At 36.9% G+C, this 20,920-nt stretch overlaps 3 protein-coding genes across 3 annotated transcripts; 2 read left to right on the forward strand and 1 right to left on the reverse strand.

The window, feature by feature from the left end:
• The first annotated feature begins 3,968 nt into the window (after positions 1-3,968).
• Positions 3,969-4,804, forward strand: LOC111376189 (vignain-like). Its single transcript, XM_022999137.1, has 2 exons — positions 3,969-4,054; positions 4,570-4,804. Exons 1-2 carry the CDS (start codon positions 3,969-3,971, stop codon positions 4,802-4,804), a joined length of 321 nt encoding a protein of 106 aa, XP_022854905.1.
• A 2,348-nt stretch (positions 4,805-7,152) lies between these two features.
• Positions 7,153-8,447, forward strand: LOC111376190. Its single transcript, XM_022999138.1, has 2 exons — positions 7,153-7,862; positions 7,907-8,447. The coding sequence occupies exons 1-2, from the start codon at positions 7,153-7,155 to the stop codon at positions 8,445-8,447; spliced, it is 1,251 nt and encodes a 416-aa protein (XP_022854906.1).
• A 6,201-nt stretch (positions 8,448-14,648) lies between these two features.
• LOC111376195 (protein CHUP1, chloroplastic-like) lies at positions 14,649-19,077 on the reverse strand. The gene is made up of 6 exons (XM_022999141.1): positions 17,682-19,077; positions 16,867-16,998; positions 16,561-16,742; positions 16,331-16,442; positions 15,011-15,145; positions 14,649-14,921 (listed from the first exon to the last, which is right to left on the reverse strand). The coding sequence occupies exons 1-6, from the start codon at positions 18,909-18,911 to the stop codon at positions 14,793-14,795; spliced, it is 1,920 nt and encodes a 639-aa protein (XP_022854909.1). The 5' UTR covers positions 18,912-19,077; the 3' UTR covers positions 14,649-14,792.
• Between the last annotated feature and the right edge of the window lie 1,843 nt (positions 19,078-20,920).

Here is a 20,920-nt window from a genome sequence, read left to right on the forward strand (position 1 = left end):
CATTGGCATCATTCCACCTCGAAGGTGAAGCCAACCAATGGTGGCAATGGCTGCACCAAGCATACAAAGAGGATGAGCGATTGGTGACATGGGAATTTTTGAGGAAGAGCTGTGGGCTTATTTTGGACCCACAGAATGTGAAGCCTTTGACGAAGCACTATCACGGGTCAAACAGGTAGGTTCCTTGCGAGACTACCAAAAGGAGTTCGAGAGGTTGGGCAACCGAGTGCATGGGTGGACACAAAAGGCATTAGTAGGAACATTTATGGGAGGTCTCAAGGCTGAAATAGCGGAAGGCATACGGATGTTCAAGTTAAGGTCACTGAAGGAAGCCATTAGTCTCGCACGCATGCGAGATGACCAACTTCTTCGTCAAAGGAGATTTATGCAACCACCGCAACTCAGTCGGCCACACTCCAACCTTCCTGTTCCAGCAAAGCCCAACTTAAGATCTCCAGTAAAACGCTTGACATGGGAGGAAATGCAAAAGAGACGAGGTCAGGGTCTTTATTTTAATTGTAACGACAAGTTTACTGTGGGTCATAAATGCCGAAGCCCACAAATTTTGTTGCTAGAAGGAAGCGACATCAATATCAAGTTTGAAGAGGTTCTTGATGACGAGACAGAAGTGCCCATAACTGATCTCCAACCTGAACCAAAGATATCACTACACGCTTTAACTGGATGGTCAACTTCTAGAACCATGAGAGTCATGGCCAGAATCGGATATTATGAGGTGGTTGTCCTCATTGACAGTGGTTCCACCCACAACTTTGTTAGTGAAAAGGTAGCTAATTTATTAAAATTACCTGTGGTTCCAACCGGGCCATTCAATGTGAAAGTAGCTAACGGGAATCCATTGAAGTGCCAAGGGAGATTTAAGCATGTGCAGGTTTTACTTCAGGGTATCCTTTTCTCTCTTACTCTCTATTCATTGCCACTAATTGGGCTAGACTTGGTGTTAGGCGTACAATGGTTGGAGCAACTGGGGACCGTGGTCTGCAATTGGAAAAAAATGACAATGGAATTCCAGTGGAAAAATAAAGCTCAAAAGCTACAAGGAACCAATACATCACCTATTCAATCCACATCCTTAAAGGCAATTTCGAAGGAATTATGACAAGGAAATTCTATGTTTGCTATTTGCCTACAAAATGCCGCACATGAACCACAACATGATGTACATCCAGATATGCAGAACTTGATAAAGCCTATGAGGACATTTTTCAAGAGCCAAAGCAATTGCCTCCAGCAAGAGAAATTGACCACCGCATCACTCTAAAAGAAGGAACCGAGCCTATCAACGTGAGACCCTACAGGTATGCCTATTTTCAAAAAGCTGAAATTGAAAAACAAGTTCAAGACATGTTAAAATTGGGGCTTATAAAATCAAGTGCTAGTCCTTTTTGGTCTCCTGTTTTATTGGTTAAAAAGAAAGACGGCACATGGCGCTTCTGTGCCGACTATAGAGCCCTTAATGCTGTAACCATCAAAGATCGATTTCCAATTCCCACAGTTTATGATATGCTAGATGAACTCCATGGGGCATCTTACTTCACTAAACTAGATTTAAAAGCTGGATACCATCGGGTACGGGTACATCCTCTAGACATTCCTAAAACTGCTTTTCGTACTCATAATGGTCATTACGAATATTTAGTCATGCCTTTTGGTCTTTGTAATGCCCCATCTACTTTTCAAGCCATTATGAACTCCATATTCCTATCTTATCGCAAATTTGTGTTAGTCTTTTTTGATGATATTTTGATTTATAGCCCCAATTGGACCTTGCATCTTGAACATGTTAAACAAGCTTTTGAAATATTATGGCAACACCAATTTTTTGTTAAAATCTGCAAATGTGCATTTGGTCAGCAAGAGTTGGAATACTTGGATCATATTGTTACCTCTCAAGGAGTAAAAGTAGATCAAGGAAAAATTAAAGCAATGCTATATTGGCCTAGGCCTACTAATATTTCTGAATTGCGTGGATTCTTAGGCCTTACAGGATACTACGGGAAGTTTGTTCGTAATTATGGCATATTGGCTCGACCCTGATCAATATGTTAAAAAGGGGATAGTTCAGATGGATAGAAGAGGCTGAAATTGCATTCCAAGCTCTCAAACAAGCTATGACGTCCACCCCTACACTTGCTATGCCTAACTTTAAGGAGCCTTTTGTTATAAAATCTGATGCTTCAGGGGATGGAATTGGTGCGGTTCTAACCCAACAAGGAAAGCCAATTGCATTCATCAACCGAGCCTTGGGGGTGTCCAAACGATCATGGTCCACATATGCTCGAGAGATGTTGGCCATTGTTCAAGCTATCAGAACTTGGAGACCATATTTGTTAGGACGAAAGTTTTATATTCAAATAGATCAATGTAGCCTCAAATACTTAATGGAGCAACACATAGCAACACCAGAACAACAAAAATTGGTGGCTAAGTTGCTTGGATATGACTATGAAATAATATAAAAATCGGGTAGGGAAAATTCAGCAGCAGATGCTATCAAGAAAGGTAGACAGCCCTAGGCTCGATGCTTTATTTGTTTCACGGGCTCATTTATGGGATGAAATTAAAGTTGAAGTTTTTGGACATCCTTACATGGAGAAAATTGGCAGGTTGGCAACTGAAAAACCAGGTGTTCTTTACACATGGCGAAATGGACTGGTGTGCTATAAAAATAGAGTGGTGGTACCTCCAAATGCTCAAATAATCAAGCAACTCTTGCGAGAATTCCATGATTCTCAATTCGGTGGACATTCTGGGGTGTTACGGACATATAAACGACTTGCACAACAATTCTATTAGCCATCTATGTATCGGGAAGTGCAAGACTACGTCTCTTCTTGTGATATATGTCAACGAGTTAAGTCAGAGACTCTCTCGCCAGCAGGACTCTTGCAACCATTGCCCATTCCATGTCAAGTATGGGACGACATCACAATGGACTTCATCGAGGGGTTGCCAACATCTAATGGCAAAAATGTCATTTTTGTGATAGTAGATCGTCTTAGTAAATCAGCACATTTTTTGTCCTTAGCTCATCCCTTTACAGCAAAAATGGTGGCCGAAAAATTTGTATAGTAAAGCTTCATGGAATGCCCAAGTCCATCATTAGTGATCGGGATCCGATGTTTATTAGCCACTTTTGGCGGGAGTTCTTCAAGTTGTCAGATACACAATTGAAAATGAGCTCATCCTACCACCCACAAACGGATGGACAATCCGAAGTAGTCAACAGATGTGTCGAACAATATCTTCGATGGTTTGTCCACCAACACCCACGTAAATGGAACTCTTTTCTTCCATCGGCTGAGTTTTGGTATAATACAGCATACCACGCATCCATAGGGATGACACCCTTCCAAGCTTTATATGGGCGCCTACCACCTAGCATTCCATACTATCAGGTGGGTTCATCTCCAGTTCACAAAGTTGACCAAAATCTTGCCTCGCGGGATGAATTATTACACCAACTCAAGGCAAATTTACGTGCAGCTAACAACAGAATGAAGCAGATGACTGACTCAAAACGACGAGACATTCAGTATCAAGTGGGAGACCTGGTTTTCATTAAACTCCATCCATATCGACAACAAACAATGTTTAGGAGAGCATATCAGAAATTGGCAAGTCGATTTTATGGTCCTTATCTGATTGAGCAAAGGGTTGGCAAGGTAGCATATAAAATAAAACTGCCACAAGGATCCCGAATTCATCCTGTCTTCCATGTTTCACTGCTTAAAAAGAAATTGGGCGAATCCGACTCCACTACTATTGAATTACCTCTTATTGATGATGATGGAGGAATTATCATGGAACTCGAAGCCATCTTGGATACACGTTGGGTAAAGAAAGGATCACGTTTTGTTGAAGAAAATCTTGTCAAGTGAAAACGACTACCTGTGGACGATGCCACTTGGGAAAATGCTCAAGAATTGCAAGATAAGTTCATAAACATGGACCTTGAGGACAAGGTTCCAGTAAAAGAAGGGGGTATTGATAAACCAAGACAATCACAACGTGTTCCCATCAAGAATACAAGGTTTATAGAATGACGTCCTGTTAGACATGCTGGATACTTGGATCGTGGAAGAATGGATTGGAGCTGTTGAGGAATTGCTGGCAAAGTTCCATTGGTCCAATATTTGTTATCTATTATTTTGTTGTTTGGGTTATTGTTAGTTATTAATTTAGGTGTAGCTGTGGAGTCCAATTCCAAGATCATGCATGCTTGCACGTGGAAGAGCCCATGGAATTTCTGTTGATACGTTGCAGATTAGAGTTAGGATTTGTTCTTCATTTGTTTAGTTTACTTTAAAGCTGTTTATCTTAGTTCCACGGTCTGCTGGACAGTTTTCATGTGTAGCAATAGTTTAGGAAAAGTAGTTGAGTTGTAGCTTATTTAAAGAGCCAACGTGAATAATAAATGGCAGTGAAATATTTATCCAAAGTAATTTGTGGTTTATTTCTCACCCTAAGAGAAATTTGTGGTTTTCTTTCACCCGAAGAAAGAACTATTTCTACCATTTCATCTTTGTCCTGATTGGGACCTATTAGTGGGTTTCAGTTCTTTAAGGGTGGGATTTACACGGGCGAGTGTGGAACCAAACTAACTCATGCTGTTACCGTAGTTGGATATGGTACAAGCGAAGATGGGACTAAGTATTGGATATTCAAGAATTCTTGGGGCCCAAATTTCGGAGAAAATGGGTATATACGGTTACAGAGGGATATTGCAGCCATAGAAGGTATATGTGGCATTGCTATGCATGCAACATATCCCATTGCTTGAGTTTCTTGGAGAAGATGACTTTGGATCTAGGGAGATGGATGATCGGTGGCGGTCGAAGATTTGCAACAGCAAAGAATTTTTATTTATTTTTTTCTTTGAGAATAAGCACACATTTTATTAATCTTATCTTGGTTTTCTTGAATTTTAATTTTATAGGTCTGCCAAGTTTGGAATAATGATACATTTTTATACAATTTTTATGAATGCGTTGAATTTGGTAAATAAGTTCAAGGTGATTAATAGTTTTATTTTGTTTTACTTTTTGGATTGGATCTCATAATAATTTCACCATCAGATTTCAAAGTAGTGCAATCTAATTCAAAAATTTCACCCAACTGAGATCGTCTAGCATGCCCAAAAATGACGATTAAGTGGAGACTATTCACATCCATTTAAGAACAATTAAAGGCTTCAATTGGATACAAACAATATTTGAAATTGGGAAGAATGCTTAACGGTCAACATAACAAGTATAATAGTCTGTTCAACTTAAAATACTTAAGACTAAAGATATCAACAAATCCTTATCATATCCTTGTCCTCCTCTCTCTAAACATGTATAAGTAACACCATAAGTTTGCAAAGATGACGCCAAAAACATGGACAAGCCATCCAGAAAAACCTAATAAGAGTGGAAGAGAAATAAAATGGACACGCCCAGTACGGATTCAAGATTGTAGGTCAACTTGGACAACTGTTAACTATTAAGGATTTGGAGAATGAAGTTTCTTATTCAAGTTACTTTGAAATGAAATGTACATGTGCTATAAATAGCAATCCAAAGAGAGAGAGGAGGGAAAAACCAGCTTTTACTAACAAACTTTAACCAACTAAACTAATTTTAATTGGCTTAACTAATATTTGCCGCCAAGTGCTTCCATTACTCCTGATACCCACCTCAAGATGGATTGCGAAGATTGATTATAGCCATCTTGGACAGCAAATGAAAAAGCATAGCTGCAGGCAAAGGTTTTGTGAAGATGTCAGCAAGTTGGTGATTAGTTTGAACCGGCAGTAACTTGATGAATCCATCACTGACTTTATCTCTTACAAAAAGGCAATCTATCTCTATGTGTTTGGTCCGTTCATGAAAGATGTGATTGGTGGCAATATGCACTGCTACTTAGTTGTCACAAAAGATCAAAGTCGAACCCTCGGGACTTATATGCAAGTCAAGAAGCAACTGATGTATCCATACAAGTTCACTGGTAGTGGATGCCAATGCACGGTATTCGGCTTCAACGGATGATCTAGAAACTGTACTTTGTTTCTTAGCCTTCCACTACACAGTGGAATCCCCAAGGAAAACACAGAATCCAGTAACCCATTTTCTAGAATCTAAGCAGGATCCCCAATCTGCATCAGCAAAGGCACGCAACTGTAATGTTGAATTAGCAAAAAACAAGAGGGCTTGACCTGGAGTAGCTTTAATGTACTATAGTAAATGATGAGCAGCATTCAAGTAAGGCTTTCACGGTTGAGAAACAAATTGGCTGAGTTTATGAACTGCGAATGTGATGCCTGGTCTTGAAATGGTTAGATATAGGAGACGTCCAATCAGTTGCCTATATAAATAACCATCTTCCAACAGCTCCCTATCAAATGAGCTCAGTCAAACCTTAGGATCCATCAGTAAGCTAGTAGGCTTACAAGCAAGGAACTCGGTATCTTCAAGTAATTGGAGGGCATAGTGCCTTTAAGAGAGGATGATGCTTTGATGCAATCGAGCAATCTCCAAACCAAGAAAATATTTAAGTTTGCCAAGATTTTTGAGCTTAAATGGACTATGTAGAAAGGACTTCAAATTATCAAAAGAAGGAGCCTCAGAGCAAGCGAATGCCATTGGGGGATTTCCAATGCAACAGAGACAGAGATATGATCTATATGCTAACACATATAATCCTGGATTTAGAGATCATCCTAATCTCAGTTATGGAGGAAATCATTTCATAGCTCCACAATCACAGTTTAATCATCCCTTAGGGTTCAATCAACAAAGGCAACCACAACACCCTCAACCTTGTCAACAAACTCCGCCTCAAAGTTCAGAGATGTCACTTGAGGAAATGGTTAAGTCCTTGGCTTCTAGTACAATACAATATCAACAAGAGACAAAGACCTCAATTAAGAATTTGGAGACACAAGTGAGCTAATTGACCAAAACGGTGGGTAAATTGGAGGTCAAAGATCGGGAAAACTTCCTTCTCAAGAAATCAACCCAAAAGAAAATGCTAATGCCGTGACACTAAGAAGTGGAAAAATTTTGGAAGAGACACCAAGGAAAATGAAAGATCAAGTTGAGGAGTCAACGCAAGAAAAGAACTTAGCATGTGAAAAAAAATGAAGCTATGACTCCAACTGCAGGATCTAAGGTAGAATCTAAAAATTCTATTCCTACTTATGTTCCCTCCCCTCCATTTCCTGGCAGGTTTGCAAAGTCCAAAATGGATGAACATGAGAAGGAAATTTTGGAAACTTTTCGCAAGGTTCAAGTGAACATACCACTTTTGGATGTAATTTATCAAGTGCCTCATTATGCAAAGTTCCTCAAGGATCTGTGCACTAACAAGCATAGATTGAAAGGTAATGAAGTGGTAAGTGTAAGAAAAAATGTCTCAGCAGTCTTGCAAAAAAAACTTCCACCAAATTGTAAGGACCCAGGAAGTTTTACCATCCCTTGCATTATTGGTAACACTAGGTTTGAAAAGGCAATACCAGATTTAGGAGCATCTATTAATGTCATAATATATTCTATTTATGCTTCCTTAAATCTAGGATCACTTAAAGAAATCGGTGTTATTATTCAACTTGCTGATAGATCTAATGCATTTCCAAAGGGTGTGTTGGAGGATGTTTTGGTGCAGGTAAATCAATTGATTTTTCCGACAAATTTCTATGTTCTTGACATTCAAGATGAACCAACATCTTTGTCGCCACCGTTGCTCTTCGGAAGACCATTTATGAGGACTGCGCGTACAAAGATAGATGTGCATGATGGTATATTGACAATGGAGTTTGATGGTGAGATTATTCGCTTCAACATCTTTGAAGCAATGAGGTATCCTAGTGATGTTCACGCTTGTTTTTCAATTGATATAATAGATTATTAGTACAAAAAGTTTTTGAATTATCAAATGAAGATGCATTGGATACCACTTTGATTAAAAGCATTGATGCTAACAATCTCACTGAGTTGAGCAAGAATTTACAAGTGTGCAAGGATGTTGTTGAAACCGTGGCATCACTTGAGTCACTACCAAGTATTCCACCAAGGTATGATCTCTCCTATATTATTCTTTCGATATCTAAAGAGAAACTTTTACCTTCGGTGATGCAGGCCCCCACTTTGGAACTCAAACCTCTTCCCGAGCATTTGAAGTATGTCTATTTGGGAGAGGGGAAAACACTACCAGTAATCATTGCAAAGAATCTCACAACACTTCAAGAAGATAGGCTTATCCGTGTGCTCAAGGAATACAAAATAGCTATTGATTGGACAATAGTCGATATCAAGGGGTTAAGCTCTTCTATGTGCATACACTGGATATTGCTCAAAGATGGAGCAAAGCCATCAAGAGAAGCAAAACGTCGTTTGAATCCTCTCATGATGGAAGTGGTGAAGAAAGAAATTTTGAAATTATGAGACATTGGTGTCATCTTTCCCATTTCTGATAGCAAGTGGGTAGGTCCGGTCCAAGTTGTTCAAAAAAAGTCCGAAATCACAGTGGTGACAAATAAAGAGAATGAGCTTGTAGCGACTCATGTCCAAACGAGTTGGAGGGTTTGTATTGATTATAGAAAACTTAATTGTGCAACCCAAAAAGATCACTTTCTTTTGCCCTTTATTGATCAAATGTTGGAAAGGTTGACAGGTCATTCTCATTATTGTTTTCTTGATGGTTATTCAGGTTATAACCAAATTGTAATTGCTCCGGAGGACCAAGAGAAAATAACATTCACTTGCCCGTTTAGCACCTTTGCTTACCGGCGCATGCCCTTCGGCCTTTGCAATGCTCCCACAACCTTTCAAAGATGCATGATAAGTATATTCTCCTATTATATTGAAAGCATCATTGAAGTCTTTATAGATGATTTTAGTGTTTGTGGTAATACCTTCGATAGCTGCCTGGAAAATCTCACACTTGTGCTTAAGAGATGTATGGATGCTAACCTAGTACTTAATTGGGAAAAATGTCATTTTACGGTTGATCAAGGCATAGTGTTAGGTCATGTCATTTCTTCCAAGGGGATAGAAGTTGATAAATCTAAAATTGATTTAATTCGCTCTTTACTTTCTCCAACAAGTGTGAGGGAGATTCGTTCTTTTCTTGGACATACAAGATTTTACCGAAGGTTTATCAAGGATTTTTCCAAATGCGCAAGACCATTATGTAGGTTGTTGCAAAAGGAGGTACCATTTCATTTTGATGAAGATTGTGAAAAGGCATTCGAGAGCTTGAAGGAACTTTTGACATCGGCACCCATCATTCAACTACCAGATTGGAGCAAGCCATTTGAGTTGATGTGTGATACAAGTGACTTTGCATTGGGAGCCGTTTTAGGGCAACAAGTTGGAAGACACCTCATGTTATATATCATGCATCAAGAACTTTGAATGATGCCCAACTCAATTATTCTATTACCGAAAAAGAGCTTTTATCAGTTATTTTTGCCTTAAAGAAATTTCATTCATATCTTATTGGCAGTAAAGTAACTATCTTTTCTAATCATGCAGCTCTTAGGTACTTGCTTGCCAAGAAAGAGGCAAAATCAAGGCTCATTAGATGGATACTCCTCTCACAAGTGTTCGACCTTGAGATTAAAGACAAAAAGGAGAGTGAAAATTCTGTGGCCGACCACCTCAGTCGCCTTATCCATGAGAGAGAAACTCTCCCATTGCAAGAAAGCTTCCCTGATGAACAATTGCTTCTCGTCATGGACACATCTCCTTGGTTTGCGGATGTAGTAAACTATTTAGTCACTAAGAAAATTCCAAGTGACTTGACCACTGCTCAAAGGCAAAAACTCAAGGCGAAGGCCAAGTATTTTTTGTGGGATGAGCCATACTTGTGGAAACACTGTCCAGATCAATTGATAAGAAGTTGCGTGCATGAAAACGAATTTCAATCAATACTTACCTTTTGTCACTCATATGCATGTGGTGGACATTTTGGAGCAAACTGCTCTCAAGGTGCTTGAAAGTTGATTCTATTGGCCCACCCTATTCAAAGATTCATTCCTCTTTTGCAAATCTTGTGATCGATGTCAAAGAGTAGGTACGTTGGGAGCCCGAAATCAAATGCCACAGACACCCATACTTTTTGTTGAAATTTTTGATGTTAGGAGCATTGATTTCATGAGACCTTTCCCTTCATCTTATAGTAACCTTTACATCATTCTTGCCATTGATTATGTGTCAAAATGGGTAGAAGCAAGGGCCACTCGAACTAATGATTCTAAAGTGGTTGTAGATTTTGTTAAATCCAACATTTTTGCAAGGTTTGGAACACCCAGAGCTATTATTAGCGATGGATGACTACATTTTCGCAACCGTTCCTTTTGGGCCCTATTGAAAAGATACAACATCACCCATAAAGTGGCTACACCTTACCATCCGTAAACTAGTGGGCAAGTCGAAATGTCTAACCGAGAGGTCAAATCCATCCTCAAAAAAACTGTGAATCCCAATAGAAAAAATTGGATTCTTTGCCTCGGTGATGCACTCTGAGCTTATAGGACGGCATACAAAACACCGATCGGCATGTCCCCTTATCGATTAATTTATGGTAAGCCTTGTTATCTTCCGGTTGAACTCAAACACAAGGTATTTTGGGCAGTCAAACAATGTAATATGAACCTAGGTGCAACGGGTGATCAAAGAAAGCTTCAACTTAATGAACTTGAGGAAATTCGAAATGACGCCTATGAAAGTTCAAGAATTTACAAGGAAAAAACTAAGGCGTACCATGATAAAATGATTTCAAAAAAGGCTTTTGTTGTTGGACAAAAAGTTCTTCTTTTCCACTCGCGTCTCAAGTTATTTCTAGGTAAATTACGTTCTCAATGGATTGACCCTTTTGTTGTTACTAATGTCTTTCCTCATGGTGCAGTGGAAATCAAAAGCCTTCAGACTGGGAGAGAGTTTAAGGAGAATGGACATTGATTAAAGCCATATTTTGAACCCATCGTACCACAAAACATGGAGGAAATGCGATTGGAGGATCCACTCGAAGAAGCATGAGAGAGGACACTTATTTTTGTTTTTGTGAATTTTTGTTGTCAATGGTCACCAACCATCATCACCGTCAACACCACTAGGGGAGTATTTGAACCCCTTGCACTTTCTATTTCTTTTTGCTTTTACATTGAGGACAATGAGTAATTTAAATTTCGGGGCGAGGTGGTATGTGCTTATTTTTTTGTGAAATTTTGTGGTTTGCGCTAATTTTGTTCTCGCCAAAAACTTAAAAATTCGGCTTAAACACTTGTTTTTATGCTTGTTTGTATTGTTTGATAGTTTTGCCAATTGCATTTTGAGTATTGCATTGCATTGATTTATGAATTGGGAACATGAATACTAAGTGCTGTTTATTTTCATCCACTTATTCCATGATTGACTCTTTATTTAGCACTTGAGTCATGAGATTCATCACACGCACTTTTTTGTTGCACTTGTAGGTTGTTAACGAACTTAAATGACCATGCTATTAAAAATTCTTCAATTACTCTACCAATAAAAGGATAAGTTTGGAGGTGGTTGAACCGGTGAAAGAAATTATTTAGAATTGTATTAATTCCCTACCCAATGATTAATTTTGTGGAATGTTCTTAGACTTCAAATGAAAGTTAGATGATATTTTCCATCTATTGATATTTCATAATTAAAAAAAAAATTATGTAGGAAAAAGTTGCCTACCCTAAAGAGTGTGAGTCAGCATTGAGTAATCTGACCCTATGCATCACCAATGTGTAGGAGATGATCTACGAATGAAGAAGGCTACCCTTAGGGACCAGAGCGAGAACTACCTACAGTGGAAAAATGAAGAAAAATAAAAGGAATGCTATAAGCATCTAGGGGTGATTTTGTTGAAGAATTGATAGATTGTGAGTAATTTGCGTAACATAAGTTTGTGGTCTAAGCACTCAAAGTTTTTGGTGAATTAATACATGATTAGATGATCTATTTTTTTCGGTTCGAACCAACCAAATTTGAGAGGGAAAGATTGAGTGATTTGAGGGCAACCTTAAGTTTTTGATACCTTAGGTTAGAGTGAAAATATCAAGTTTGAGGGAGTGTGCATCCCACCAGTGAGAAATGAAAGTTTGACCATTAAGGATTGGGAAAATCACCAACTTGTGTATTGCGATGAATTGGAATGACCACACACACACACACGAGTCAAGCATGGTGTAAGTTTAAAAGTGTTTGTTGTAGCATTTTTGTATACATTTCATAAGTTGTTTGCATAATGTAAGAATTGAAGCAAAGTGGTAAAATATCGAACAATTGGGGTGTTTGTTATTATTATAGTATTATCGTTTGGTTTTAATTTATGTGTTTGTATGCTTGTTTGTATTGCTTTGTTCGAGGACTAACAAATATAAGTTTGGAGGTGTGATAAATGTGGGTTTATTGTGCTTATTCGGACCATTAAACTTAGATATTTGCGAGTTTTATTAGCGATTTATTACTTAATTTTCTTATTTTTATTTTGTAGGTGAAAACTCGATATAAACGATGAATTGAAGGAATTTATGTGAAAAACGAGCTAAAAATGAAGGCAAACGAAGAAGATGACCAAAGACGCCGTCGAAAGAAAATTTATTAAAAGAAAAAAAAATTAAAAGCAGTAAACTGGGCACTGCAGCGCCCAGCCATTCTGCCCCGTTTTGGGTAGAAGGTGCCAACCGGGTCACTTTAATTATTCCCTTAAATTTCAGGGACCAAAAGCTGCAATTTTTTCTTAGGTTTTAATGAAAAATGGGGCAGCCATTTCTTCCCATTTTTTCTGCTTCTTTTCTTTAGTTTTTCTTTTTCTTTCTACTTCTTTTAACCTATATTGGTTTGGATATTTTGGGGAAGATTAGAGCTTGAAGATGGTGAAATAGCTTGGAAGAAGAGATCCATTTCTCTCATTATCAATAAACTTTTCTTTTCTCTAATTTATTTTCTATTAATGGCTTGTAAGAATTTGTTGGTTATTTGTGAGAATTTCATGGGTAACTAAATATATTTGAGATTGGGAATTATTTCAAACCCGAGTTATGATTTTCAATTAATTTGTGCTTTATAATTCTCTTGATTAATATGTTTAATCTATTGTGTTAAATGTTTATTTTGTTCTTCTTGATTGTTTAGGTGTAAAACTAAATAATTAAGTTATTTCGATTAATGCTATTTTGGGATTAGTATTACGTAATAGCTATTGATTCTAAAATCTAGTAGCAATTACATTTCGATAGATTATGAAAAATTTTCAATTGAATGTATGTGGATTAACACTTAAGTTAGTAAACCAAGCTTGCGAGTTTACCCTTAATTCAATTTATATTTTTTGTCGTAACGCGTTTGTTAAATTAAATCTAGAGAGCTTGTTCTAGGTTATTTAGTGAATAGGGTTGAGTAAAGAGCTTGTTTTATTCGACTAATATGTAAGAAGAGATTGAGGTAATTGAACTTGTAATTATTCTCGAATTGTCGTTAATCTTGAGAACGAAAATCCATTGTGGTAATTGACATGAAAATCATTCTCGTGGTGACGAAATATCCCCCAATCACATTTTCTCGCATTCAATTAAGAACCAATTTGTTTATTTCAAATTTCAAGTCTTTTTTAATTTAAATTTATCGCTTTCTTTAGTTCAACAAATCAAACCCCTCATTTAATCTATTTCATATATTATTATTAATTTTACTTTTTAGTGTGCAATTGACATAATTGAATCAATTCTCTGCGAAAAATGACCCTTACTTGCCATAATACTATTTAAGACGTTACATTTAAGTTAAGTAAGGAAAAGTAATTGGAACGTGATTTGCAACATATTAGTAATGTCATTTATTAATATTTAATTAAATAATCAAGAGTTCTTTGTGTTATTTAACAGCTCACGTGCTCAACTAAACGCATTTTGATTCGTGTCTCGGAAGTGGCATCTATGCGGAACGAGGTAGTGAAAGGTAACAAACTAAGCTTTCTCACAATAGGCTTGCGGTGAATTAACAGCTCATGTGCTCAACTAAACGCATTGGTGATACTCGGCAAACTGTAACAAGGATCATTGGTTTGTAGTGGATGCTCAAGTGGAAAATTTAAGAGTGTGGAGGATACGGCAATTGCTTTCATGATTTCCAGTAGGTTTCTTAGTTACTCAATACTTTTGTACATTTGAAATTTTGAATCCCAAATATGGGAAGGTTCTGAAAGTGGCAACTAGCAGGTGCTGGATGCAATTGGCATTTTTTTTTAATCGGTAAATATAAAATTATATAGATCAAAACTCATGTAAAAGTACACCGGACATACCCGAAGTTACAAAACCCCTACTAAATCATAAAGCTATAGTCTTTTTTTTTTTTTTGGGTGGACTAGATTATGTTTTCACATCACATTGGCTAATTGTGGTGGTATAATGTGGATGGAGCATTACATCTCTCTCCTACCTTTTGATATAGAACTGATGGATATATTATACTTTTTAATCTGTCAATATGTCCAATTAAATTTGTATTTAATGTGCCACATCAAGGCGACACTTTGATCTCAAATCGTGGGTAACAAGTTCTATTTCAATGTTCCAAAGGAAACACTGAAACTTTTCTAGTTTGTAGTCTGGAGGGAGATCATCCTGCTTTCAATTGTTAGAATAAGTTAAATTCATTTGAACATACAATGTCTGGCACACTGTATTCACAACTCGATCTTTATAGTACACTTTACAGCAAAATGTGGTAGTATTTTTGAAGCCGAATTTAATTTGCTATAGATTAGCAAGCTGTAGAAGACCGGAAAATAATTTTCTGTTGCTGATTTTGGCACTGGACGTTGCATGATCGAGCCTTGTCTCTCAGTTCTTGAAACGCTCTCATTGTTTCCACATCAAAACCACCCGCAAACTGGAGAAGTCCACAAAGGAGCAAAGTAAGTAGCTGACTTAAAACTTATAGAAAGCAATCTAAGCGAGCAAAAGTTGGTACAACTTTACCTGATGCACTCGGAAGGCAAACTTAACGCCTTGAATTATGAGTTCTTCTTCTTCGGGACCACCACCAACAATTTCAAGCTCTGCAGACACTCTCTTCATATACTTCTTGGCTAACTTCACAGATGCCAGCTTGATCTACAATAGAAGACATAAGTACTACTGCAAACTCCGTTTGTTATATCCCAATTATTACAGCAAATACATAAAACTTCAGAACAACAGAGAGCCAAAAAAACATCAACATCATGGCAGATGTACAAATTCAATGTCACTTTCATACTTGCTTCCCTTCCTACATCGTTAATAACAAATGTCCCAACAATGCATACGACAAATATCACAGCAAAAATTACCTACTAGAAAGAAACACTTAACACTTATTACACGAGCTAATCTTTATTATTCTTCTCCACATGGGTCCTTGACAATCACCCTTTCAACTACTTCATTATAAAAAAAATATTAGGATATAAACAAACACGTGTTAGGAAACTTCATTATGTTTTCCAACATTGAAAGGTTCAATCCCGGATAATTAAATAATGTCGCAATATCTTAGTGAATAATATTAAATTAATGTGTATAAAAAGGGCAACATGAAGAATCTACATTCTTATATAACAGGACAAAGAAACCAAAAAAGTAACAAACAGACAATAATTATATATAGAAGAGACTTCACATGCAGGCATAAACATGTGCAAGGCAAAATCTTTCAACTCATTTTGGCATCTAGCTAACATTTAATTTCGATATAACACTAAAGATTGTGCCATGCAGTTTCTTTTTTGCCTCTAGACTTTACTAACAGCTGTATGAACTACCTACTCAATTATAGACAAAAAAATGAGTCCATTCTGCATCTCTTTCAATGAACCTACCACCAAGAGTAGATGAAAATAACCAATCAACTGATAAAGGGTTATCAATTATATATTTGTATATATTGTTCATTGTAATTGACAAAAGTTGGGAAATTACTTAGTCGTAAGTACAATACACGATAACGTATTCTTCACTGGAAGCTTGTGAAGGACTGCAAGTATGGTGGTTGGCCGAGCAATAAAAAATCAATGAATACGAGCAAGTTCTAAACACTAAGACGTCCTCCCTTTCATTATTCTTGGAGGAATAGGATATCTCGGCCTACACTTAACTAATAACAGGGGATATAAAGCGATCCTCCCTTTTATCATTCTTGGCCAGAAAGATTTGACACTCAAGTTATTATCAGTCACAAATAGCAAATTCCTTTAGGTCTCTCTCGACAGAAAGATTTGGACCAAAGAGTTATAAATTGTGATAGATGTACGCATTTACCTGAGTTACATATCCAGTATCAAGCATCCAATCGACTGGAATTTGTAACACCTTGTATCGCTTTGTAGCAGACTCCCGAATTCTACACAAATTATAAACTCCATGCTCCAATCTGTATCAAATAAAGCAAGTATTAGGTGTGGATTATAACCAGTTAGTACGGATAGCGTTACTCTTTTCAAAAACTGGTTTATTGAAAATATAATAACAGTAGAGATTTCATATCGTACTTCTCAAACAAGGCCTGCATTTTCTTAAAAGCTGGAGCACAAGGCTGTCTAGGATCATCACGAAATGATGAGGCTTCGAATTCCAGTTTCTTCAAATCACTGTACCCAAATGCAGCTTCTCTTAATGCATCTGCCTTCTGCTCAGGCCAATTGAAATGTTTCAATACTGCCCTTTCATCAACCTAGTTACATTAAATTAAATTCCTTAAATTATAAACAATACTTACATGTGAGACTAGACTACAGGTGATTAAGAACGAATGACAAATTTATCATTAGTAGACAAATAACTAAAGAAAAATGTACCAGGTGGGAGAGCTCGTCATCAAGCCATTTTACGAAAGGTACAACATCTTCAATGTCGGTGAACGCAGCCCCTTCGACTTCTTTGATTAAGAACCTAATGAAATCTCCTTGTGTTTCTACATCTGTCTTAATCTGCAATTAAAGTATTTAGAAACAGATTATTGACCTTGATCAAATTTATCAACAACTAACTACACATTTGTTTATACTGTCACAAAGGTGTGATATATAGTTTTACTACATTGTCAGACAAACTTGATACATTCTTCAACAGATGGCATTCTGTCATTCGCCTGATTGAAAAACACAGTAGTTTTTTGAATCAATGAAAACCCGTCAACACTGCTTCTATCAAAGGGGTGGGCACCAAATTCTGGCAAAACAGCTTAACTGCTTGTTTGGTATGGATTTTAAGTTAATTAAAATCAATTTTTTTATCGTTATTTTACTATCCTACCCGTCATTTTTTTATTCTTCTCTCACAGGGACTGACTTTATCTTGATCAAAAAATCAATCATCAAAATCCCTACCAAACAAATTTGACATAAAATTAACCTTATAGGGGAAACTAAAAGTCTTAAATACCCCCATGATTTTGTTCAATTACAACCTTTTTGCAGAACCGATTTGGATTTCGAATCGGAGTGCTGTCTTACGTTGTAAGCAAACACAACAAAATTCCAAGAAAAACTGAAAAAGTTCAACCACAAAAGACACTATGACAGGTCAATTCAAGCGACCGTGGCATAAAGTAAGTGGCAACAACTGTAAATAAACCCAAAATCAATGACGAAAAAGTAGAAGGAAAACTTACGGCTAGTAAGTGTGCAGAACGATTTTCAATCTCTCCGATCATGTCCTTGGCCGTCGCTCCTGCAGCTGGAGCATCAGCGGTGGTATCTCGCCTTGGATTTGAATCCCTCCTCATTAATGAGTGGTAAAACTCAACCACCTCGGGGATTCTCCTGACCTTGGCTGGCACTGTTTTCGAACCTTTGGGCGGGGGAGGCGGAGGGGGAGGTGGTGCTACTGCACGTGGCGCCATCTTAGACTGAGGAGGAGGAGGATGTGGTGGTGGTGGAGCCACTACTTTCACTGGCGGCGGAGGAGGCGGAGGCGGTGGGGGATGAGGAATATTTGAAATCTCGGCCAACGCCCTGTCCTCCGAACCGGATGATACCACGGATGATGATGAAGAAGAAGAAGAAATCGATGATAAAAGAAATGCCGACGGTTTCGGCGGTGGCTTAGGAATTCTTGGGGCACGAGATCTGAATCCCATTATCCCATCGGAATTATCTGCAATTTCTTCAGAACTACACCAAGATTTTATAGGCCTTTCATTACTCTCCACAGACCCAACTATATCTTCTTTCTTAAAAGTAATACTACTTTCCAAACTAGGGACAGTGTAATTATGCGTTGCGGATTTTCTCAATGTCTTGTTTGTAATACTAGATATGTAATTGCTGCTTACATCGACAAGTTTTTGTGTAGACGATGAAGCCTCGTCGTGTTCTTGTTGTGTCTCTGCAACTGCTTTCTTTATATCAGAGAGTTCAGCCTGCATAGCTTTTATTTTCTCCTCATATTTCTGGTTCTGTCTGTATAATTCATTGTGTAAAACCTCAACATCTTCTCTGAGTCTCTCATTTTCTGCTTCTAAGCACTCAATCTTCTTTCTTGACCGCTCGATTTCCGATTCTTTATTTAAGATCTCGTTTTCGAGAACCGGAACAATGGCGACTGACTCTCTGAGCAGCTTATGTTCCAAGAGTTCGGTTTTGAAACGGGACTCTCGGTCACGTAGTTCTTCAACGAGGCGGAGGAGCTCGCTGATGTCAGGGGGGCGGGGCTGGACCTGGGCGGAGGCTCGTGGTAAGTAAACGCCGAATGATCGTGAGAATACAGTGCCGTTTCCCTTGTGGTTCCCAGAAGTCAGCATGGATGATGGTGGTGGTTTAGGAGATATCTGTGGCTTTTGCTTTTGGTTTGATGAAGATTTTTGAAAACCCATTACCTCTTTTACCTTCCCAGCAACCATTGTTGTGGAAGACTCTCTTAGGTGTATATGTGTTTACAATGCTATTGGCTAGGAATCTGAAACGAGTCGGTCGAGAACCAAAAAGGGGTGACGGTCTGCCTTCAGAATGAAGATATAGCTATATATCTACGCGGATCGTCTGGGGATAGGAAACTGCTCCACATATCCAGTTTTAGCCACGGTTTGCTTTAGCTCATAAAGTTGAGATTTTAATTTAAATTTTAGTCACATATTCAACGAATTCACAAATTTTTAAAAATATATTTTATCAACTTTGATCAAAATTTATTACAAATTTGATTTTAATCCCTAACAAAAAGTATCTTAGCAAATTTTTTCATGAAATGTCAGAATAAAAATTTTAAGAAAAAATGAGTTGTAGAAAATGAAGACCAAACAAGAGCTTATAGTCTATTCAGTAGTGATTATGAAAATTAATTTTTTGATCGAAAAGTGAGTCTAGTTGTGAGTAAAGTAAAAAATGACAGGTGAAATAGTGAAATAACGGTCAAAAAATTAATTTTTTTGGTTGAAAAATTACCACCAAACGGAGACTTAATTAACACTCGATAACCTTACATTTTTCGTACAAATTTGTCTTCATTTCAAGTAATCTCACAAACAAATGTTAGAGCCTGTTAGAAAGTGATTTTAAGAATTGATTTTTTTATCGTTAGCAGAAAAGTGGGGACCACATATGAAAGAAGAAGTCAAATTTTGAAATAGTGAAATAACGGTCAAAAAATCAATTTTTTAGGAGAAAAAATTACTCTCAAACAAGCTCTTAAGCTCTTGATTGGTTCCATTTTTAAAATTATTGTTTTCAAACTCATTTTTAACCCCGTACTTTATGATATTCATAATTTCTATAAATTTTTCAGACACGTATTTCATCAACTTTTATCAAAATATACTAAAAATATGATTTTTTGCAAAATCAAACATGGCTAAATTTCATATCAGACGTTAGATCTATCATTTATGATACTTATTTTGTTTGGTTGATCGTCATGTTTAAGTTGATGATTTTGTTCGTTTTTATTAATTTGATGTGGTAATTTAATTATTTGTTAACTAAATTGCCACATCAATTTTGATATTTGTTCGACTAACTACAAAATGACAATAATTGTTCAAGTTGAGCATTCCCTAAGCAATTTCAAGTGAATTTAAGTTGGTCGATCTATTTGAATGAAATAGAGTTTAAAAATAATTAAAAGTTGAGGTCCACTGGTGTTTTCAACGGCTAACAATTATGAACCGTTTTAGCAATAGTTCTTTTGGGCCCATCTTAAGTACAATTTAAAGAGAAATTTTGGTGGAAAAGAGAATTAGAAAAGGAAAATTCGGAAACTGAAAGGTGTTTCTAACGTTCGATTTATATAATTGGTGGGTTTGTATAGGTAGTTGATTTGAATTGAGTTTGATTACGAGCTCAAACTTAATTTGAAATCATTGTATCTTAAATTTAGGATTATGGTTGATATAGAAATGATATTAAAATTTGACTCTTAAGTTTTAACTATGGAATTTAATTGATTTGACATTTATTTACAGATGTTTGGTAGGGATTAAAGTTAACTCGTTTGGTAGTTCTTTTTTTAGCCAAAAAAATTGATTTTTTTATTGTTATTTCACTATTCCAACCGTCATTTTTTACTTTTTCACACACAGGTGATCTTTACTTTTTTTATAACAGTCAAAAAATTAATTATTATAATCACTACCAAATGGGCCTTTAGATTTTTTTAGTAGATTATGATAGAAGTTTTTAAAATGTATGATTGAGAAGTTGTGAGATCCAAAAAAGATGTGATTAATATTAATTGTTTGACTTTGACTTAGATTAAAATCATTTTAATCCAAACATGGAATCATAGCCAATGTTTAAAAAAAAAAAGTATTAAAAATATTACCCTAAAAAAATTAAAAAGAGGACGGACTATAGAAAATCTTAACACGCTTATACATCGTGTTCTTCTTCATGTTAACCTAAAAAGCACTATAAT

The sequence above is a fragment of the Olea europaea genome, unplaced genomic scaffold (genome assembly GCF_002742605.1).
Source record: "Olea europaea var. sylvestris unplaced genomic scaffold, O_europaea_v1 scaffold1469, whole genome shotgun sequence".
NCBI lineage: Eukaryota > Viridiplantae > Streptophyta > Magnoliopsida > Lamiales > Oleaceae > Olea > Olea europaea.